This window comes from Sarcophilus harrisii, chromosome 4 (assembly GCF_902635505.1).
Source record: "Sarcophilus harrisii chromosome 4, mSarHar1.11, whole genome shotgun sequence".
NCBI classification, from domain to species: Eukaryota; Metazoa; Chordata; class Mammalia; order Dasyuromorphia; family Dasyuridae; genus Sarcophilus; species Sarcophilus harrisii.
Genome location: NC_045429.1, coordinates 49,379,797 through 49,385,796, shown reverse-complemented (window position 1 = coordinate 49,385,796; position 6,000 = coordinate 49,379,797). Strand labels below are relative to the sequence as shown.

At 45.5% G+C, this 6,000-nt stretch overlaps 1 protein-coding gene across 2 annotated transcripts in view; it reads left to right on the top strand.

Moving 5' to 3' along the window:
* Positions 1–1,086: 1,086 nt before the first annotated feature.
* OLFML2B (olfactomedin like 2B) overlaps positions 1,087–6,000 on the top strand; it is a 57,837-nt gene continuing 52,923 nt past the window's right edge. For both annotated transcript variants that reach the window (XM_023501749.2, XM_023501748.2), the window contains exons 1-2: positions 1,087–1,814; positions 4,747–5,010. In XM_023501749.2, coding sequence (XP_023357517.1) covers positions 1,641–1,814; positions 4,747–5,010 — 438 coding nt within the window. In that variant the 5' untranslated portion in view covers positions 1,087–1,640. The remainder of the gene's footprint in view (positions 1,815–4,746; positions 5,011–6,000) is intronic.

Sequence of the window (6,000 nt, the reverse complement as noted above, 5' to 3'; positions counted from 1 at the left end):
AGTAGTTTAGGAAGTAGGACACTAGCATTTCCAGAACAAAAAAGTCTTCCTATATTTATGCATGCAATAATAACGACAATAATTAAGATTTATGTAGCGCTTACTATGTGCCAGAAAGTGTGCTAAGGGCTTTACAATTGTGATCTCCTTTGATGCTCACAATTACCCTGAGAGAGTGGTGCTATGATTATTTCTATTTTATAATATGGAAACTGAGATAAACAGAGATTAAGTAACTTGCTCAGGATTACACAGTTGATGTCTGGATCCATATTTGAACTCAAGTCTTTCTGACTCCAAACCTAATGCTCTATCCACATATATGTAGTGTGTGTGTGTGTGTGTATTTATATATATATATATATATATATATATGAATGATTTTTTTTTTCACTGAAAATCTCCGAAGTAAGTACAATTCTCATCCTCAGGGTGGAGGTATTTTCAGGTCATAAAGCAGAGGAGGAGGAGTTAAAACATATCAAACCGGCTAAATTCAAACTCAGCCAGACGCAACCCCCAAGGGTAAGGTCACGAGAATAAGAACTGGGCAAAAGAAAGGAAAATTCTTTCCTTCCGAGACTTAGCCTAAAACGTCGGGAATATACTAAAGGCTCCTTTGGGCTCAAAGTCAGGGGGGAACTAGGAACTCTCCGACCCAATAGGGGATGAAGACCCCCAATGTAGGGGTACCCCTACACGCACTCAACCTCGACAGAGTGCAGAGAGAGGTGCCTCTTGGGGCATCTCGCCCGTGCGCTCCTTGCCCCGAGACTCGTTCCAACTTCACTAGAAGGACCCTAAAAGAAGGTGGGGATGGGGGGAATGGACAAGCACAATAACAAAAAGTCCCAGACACTCGGACGGGTTCACATATACACAGACTCGGGGGGGGGGGGGGGGGGGCTCTCCTGCTTTGCCAGCTCTCTGCCCCCCTCCCCTCCCCTCCCCTCCTCTTCCCTCCCCATTCCCCAGCCTTCTCTCTGTAACTGGCCGCATCCCCTGGGCAGAAGCACAATAGAGACTCCGCCCCTCCCTCTCGGCCCGGCCTCTCCCCCCTTCTCCCTCCCTCCCTCTCTCCCTGCCCCCTTCCCTCCCTCCCTCCCTCTCGTAGCCCTCCACCTAAGCTGCAGCCCGACTTTAGCCGGCTTCAGAAACCCGCGCTGCTTCAGTCGCTGCCGCTGCCGCTGCCCGATCACGGCCCCCAGCCCTGCAGCCTGAGCTGCCACCTCCTGGGTGGCATTAGACGGGGTCTGCGCCCTGCCTGTCCCTCCCCCCGCACCTCTCCTCAGCCGAGGGGCACAGCTTCCACCTGATCCCTCCCCCAGGCGGGCCCCTGCGCTTTCCTAGGATCCGGTGCGCTTCTCCATTCGGGACTCCTGCTCCTGCTGCTGTGGCTGCTGCTGTGATTGTGGACTGCTTTTGGAAGGCAGGAGATGCAGAAGGGCTCTAGGGCTCACTTTCCTGCTCCCCCGACCCGCACCTAACCCGAGAAGACGCTTGGAACCGTTATTCCCCGCCTCCAGCCAACACACGGATCTCTCCTTAACCCCTTCTTAGCGTTCTCCCTCCCCTTTCCTCCCCCCACCCCTTCTCCAGGTCCTTCAGGTGCGCAGCTCCCACCTTCCGCCCCATCCCTCATGGCTAAGCAATTGATATTGTTCTGTTGGGTTGTACTGGCTGTGGCCTGGGGTCAAGAGTCCAGCCCTCCCCCTACAGGGTCCAGCGAGCCCCCAACTCTGCAAACGGAGGCACCCACGGAGGACGAAACCCTGCAAAACGAAGCGGACAACCAGGAGAACATTTTATCTCAGGTGAGACACTGCCCCACAGCCATCACTTTGCTTGTCCTCGGTGGAGATGGGGCATTAAGAATTTGGGGGGTGCAGGGGAGGTGGCATCTCGGGGTTTGTGAGGCAACTCTTGCTCCCCTAAGGAGTAAGGTGATGGGTTACTTCGGAGAGTTTTCATAAGAGATGTTTGGGGATATGGCTCATCCTGTATCCTGAAATCAGAAAGCTCTTTCAAGTTTGTTAGAGGAGGAGAGAGGGGGAGGGAAGTCCCACAGCATCCTCATAGACAAAGAAATGTCTGTGGTTAAAACTATTTGAGAAATCCAGTCTTCTCTTGCCTTTGGTGACCGAGGTTTCGACAGGGGACCCAAGTGTCTGTGCTAGGAGACACAGGTCACGAGACTCCCAGAGACAGCCAACAGCACGGAGTGAGAGACAGACAGATCGAGGAGAGGAAACTATGAGAAGGCAAAAAATAAAAAAGTACAGAGTGATCAAGAAGCTGATGATATGATTGACAAGCTGGATTCTGTGTGATGGAAAAACAGGTGGATACACAGTACATCCACAGACCACCCCAGTCTGTTTAGAATGTATGACAGCCAGGAAACAGGGGAATAAGTGACAGATGGACAAGCAGTGACAACCCTCGAGGGATTAATACTCCGTGAGCCTTTCATGCTCAGCCAAACATTCGTGATGATGTGTGGGAGGTGTTCTCTTTCAGGAGAGAGTTAGCGCAGACCTGGACCCCCTACCCCCATAACACTGACGGTGCTGGAGCCGTAGAACCCTATTAGCTTTTCTCCCTACAAAGAAAATTGTTTTTTTTTTTTTTAACTCCAGTTGGAAATTGATTGACCTTCCTATCCTTATTTGAGATAATGTAAATGAATCTTAAAGCACAAGATATGTGTCAGCTATTAGTGTTATCATTCGTGTATTACATATACTCCTCCACACACCTCTTTCCCTGAATCCTTCCACATAAATCTATGATGGTCTATCTGAAATTTTGAATACTTTCTCCCCACAACTTTTCCAAAATCCATACTCCTCCAATGGAAGGAATCCACTCAGAGCCTTAATGAAGAAATCTGTCAGATTCCAGGCAAGATTTCAGGGAAAGCTACAATTTACTGTCAGCCTGCAAAGACATGCAGCTTAAGTCATCTTGAACGAAAGCTCCATTTTCCACTGATCCATTCTGTATTTGACAACATCCCTAAACCAAATATTATTATTAGAAGAAACCTAATCTTCTTAAGGAAAACCTTACAAGCCTTGTTCTACTCAGACAGTATCCCTCTTCCAGCAACATTTCCACTTGACCTAGCAGAATGCCTGGTAGAGTAGCAGGTGATCGGTGGGATAGGTAGTTAAAATGAAAATCTTTTCCATTCCTGGAAAAGGACATTGATTCCTGGATGTGAAGAAGACTTTGAAAAAGGGAAGATACTTAGACCAAATTTCTCTCTGGTTCTTCTCACATAGGTTCTGATTTGGTTAGCAATTGCCCGGGGACAAGGAATATTGAAATGTTTTCTTTCCTTAGGAGATGATCGGAGAGAAGCTCTCAAAAGGAAATGTTTCACATTGTAGGAGGAGTGAGACTCAGCAGTCTATTTTTGTAGTCTGAATTATGCCTTCATGTGCTGCCTAGAAGAAAAATCAACCCTTAACCAGGAGAAAGGAAGAAAGAAAAAAAAGGGGGGAGGTGGGAGGGAGGGAGATAGGAAGGGAGGGAAATAGAGAGGAAGGAAGGAAGGAGGGAGGGAAGGAAGAAAAGAAGAAAGAAAGAAAGAAAGAAAGAAAGAAAGAAAGAAAGAAAGAAAGAAAGAAAGAAAGAAAGAAAGAAAGAAAGAAAGAAAGAGAGAGAGAGAGAGAGAAAGAAAGAGAGAGAGAGAGAAAGGAAGGAAGGAAGGAAGGAAGGAAGGAAGGAAGGAAGGAAGGAAGAAAGAAAGAAAGAAAAGAAAGAAAGAGTAGGGAGGAAAGAAAGTATGGAAGAGAGGGAGTAAAGAAAGTATGGAAGAGAGGGAGGAAAGTATGGAAGAAGGAAGGAAGGAAGGAAAAAAGAAAGAAAGAAAGGGAGGGAGGAAAAGAGAGAGAGAGAGATTGTCAGCTTCCTCCTTCCCCCCCTTACCTAAATCTTATCTTTAGCTGAAGGCAAAAGCTAGTAGATGGGTAGTGGGTTTCACTGATTCTTTTTTTTTTTTTTTTTTTTTTTTTTTTTTTTTTTTGTATGTAAAAAAAAAAAAAAAAAACCAACAACCAACAAAAAATAAAAAAAAAAAAAAAAAAAAAAAAAAAAAAAAAAAAAAAAAAAAAAAACCTGCAAGAGTAGAAATCTGAGAAGCTTCAAAGAAATGTCAGAGTCAGCATTTTATGTCACTGATCTATTTACTTCAAGTTGTCTGATGTCCCTGACTAGCTAATGGAGACATGCAAAGTTTTTAAAACCCATTGGCAGCCTTTGAACTAATTCTCTCTCTCTCTCTCTCTCTCTCTCTCTCTCTCTATTTGTGTGTGTGTGTGTGTCTCTCTCTCTGTCTCTCTGTCTCTCTCTGTGTGTGTCTCTCTCTCTCTGTCTCTGTCTCTTTCTCTCTCTGTCTCTGTCTCTATCTCTCTGTCTCTCTGTCTCTGTCTCTCACTCTCCCTTTCTTCCTCTCTCATTCTCCTTTTCCCCATCTCCTTCTCTCTTCCTCTCCTTTCTCTCTCCCTTTATCCCTCTCTTCTCTTTCTCTTCTTTCATCTCTCTTCTTTTTGTTTTTCTTCTTTCTTTTTCTTCTTCCTCTCTCCCTCTTTTCTTTCCCCCTTTCATCTCTCTTTCTTTTCTCTTTTATTCTCTTTCTTCTTCATCTGTCTCTCTCATTCTCTCTCTTCTTCATCTCTCTCTCTCATTCTCTCTCTTTCTCTCCTCACTTCCCTCTCTCGTTTCCTCTCTCCCTTGTAGTTACTAGGAGACTATGACAAGGTGAAAGCTGTCACAGAAGGCTCAAATTGTCAGTGTAAGTGTGTGGTGAGACCTCTGGGCAGAGATGCCTGCCAAAGAATCAATGAAGGAACTTCACGAGCTGAAGATTTTTACACCGTGGAGACAATCACCTCCGGGCCAGCTTGCAAGTGTGCCTGTGTGGCTCCACCATCAGCCCTTAACCCTTGTGAGGGAGACTTTAGGCTGAAACAGCTGCGTGAGGCAGATGCCCGTGATTTCAAGGTATGGTGCCATTAATTTAGAATCTTGGGGACTCTTAGAAGGCTTCTAATCTAACTCCATTGTTTTGTAGATAAGGAAACGGAAGTAAAGAAAAGAAGCAACTTGCATATAGCTAGAATCTAGATCCAAGCCCTCTGATTCCAAATTCTGCTTTCTTTCCACTGCGCCATGATGTAGAAGATGTGAGCCCTTTCCTTCTATCCCAGAATGGAACTTTTCACTTAGCTTAGCACACTCAGGGTTGATCAGGATGTGCTGGGAATGGGGATGGAGCAACAGAGATCGAAGAGATCCCGACAGAGATCGATGTTGGGAATGCTATACGAGTCCAAATCTAGGCCATAAGAGCTAATTAGGAATTACAGTGAGTTTCTGAGAAAGAGTTGTGCAAGATCAGAATTATCTGAAAATAACACTCTAGGTAGGATGGCTGAATGGAGAGAGAGGCAATTCCATTTTCAATGTTGTTGGCACCATTAGGGGTCAGGAGTAGGATGGTAGCAAAGACCTATGATTTTATTGTGTACTTAATTTTTTTTCCCTGAGGCATTTGGGGTTAAGTAACTTGCCCAGGATCACCCAGCTAGGAAGTATTAAGTGTCTGAGACCAGATTTGAACTCAGGTCCTCCTGACTTCAGGGCTGTTGACTTAATAAGGAAGCTCTTTACCTTGGTAGTTATTAGGAACTTAAAACCATTTTCTGGTCTGCTGAGGCCAGGTCCCACAGGCAGTGTGCCTGGGGCAGAGCTTGAGCCAGACTGAGATGGGCTCTTTATCTCTTTTCTGCTAGGTTACCCTTCTTTTACTTGAATATTCCCAAAGAACCATGATTTCATAACCAAGGGCATTCTCTTACACAGAGATCAGATCACCCCTCCTCCATACTTAGTAGACAGCCTGTGTGAGTTGTTTCAGTTAAAAAAAAATTCAGGAGCTTGGGACTGGAAGCCATTCAGTTATCTGGTGACATCTCTTCAGACTTAGAAAGC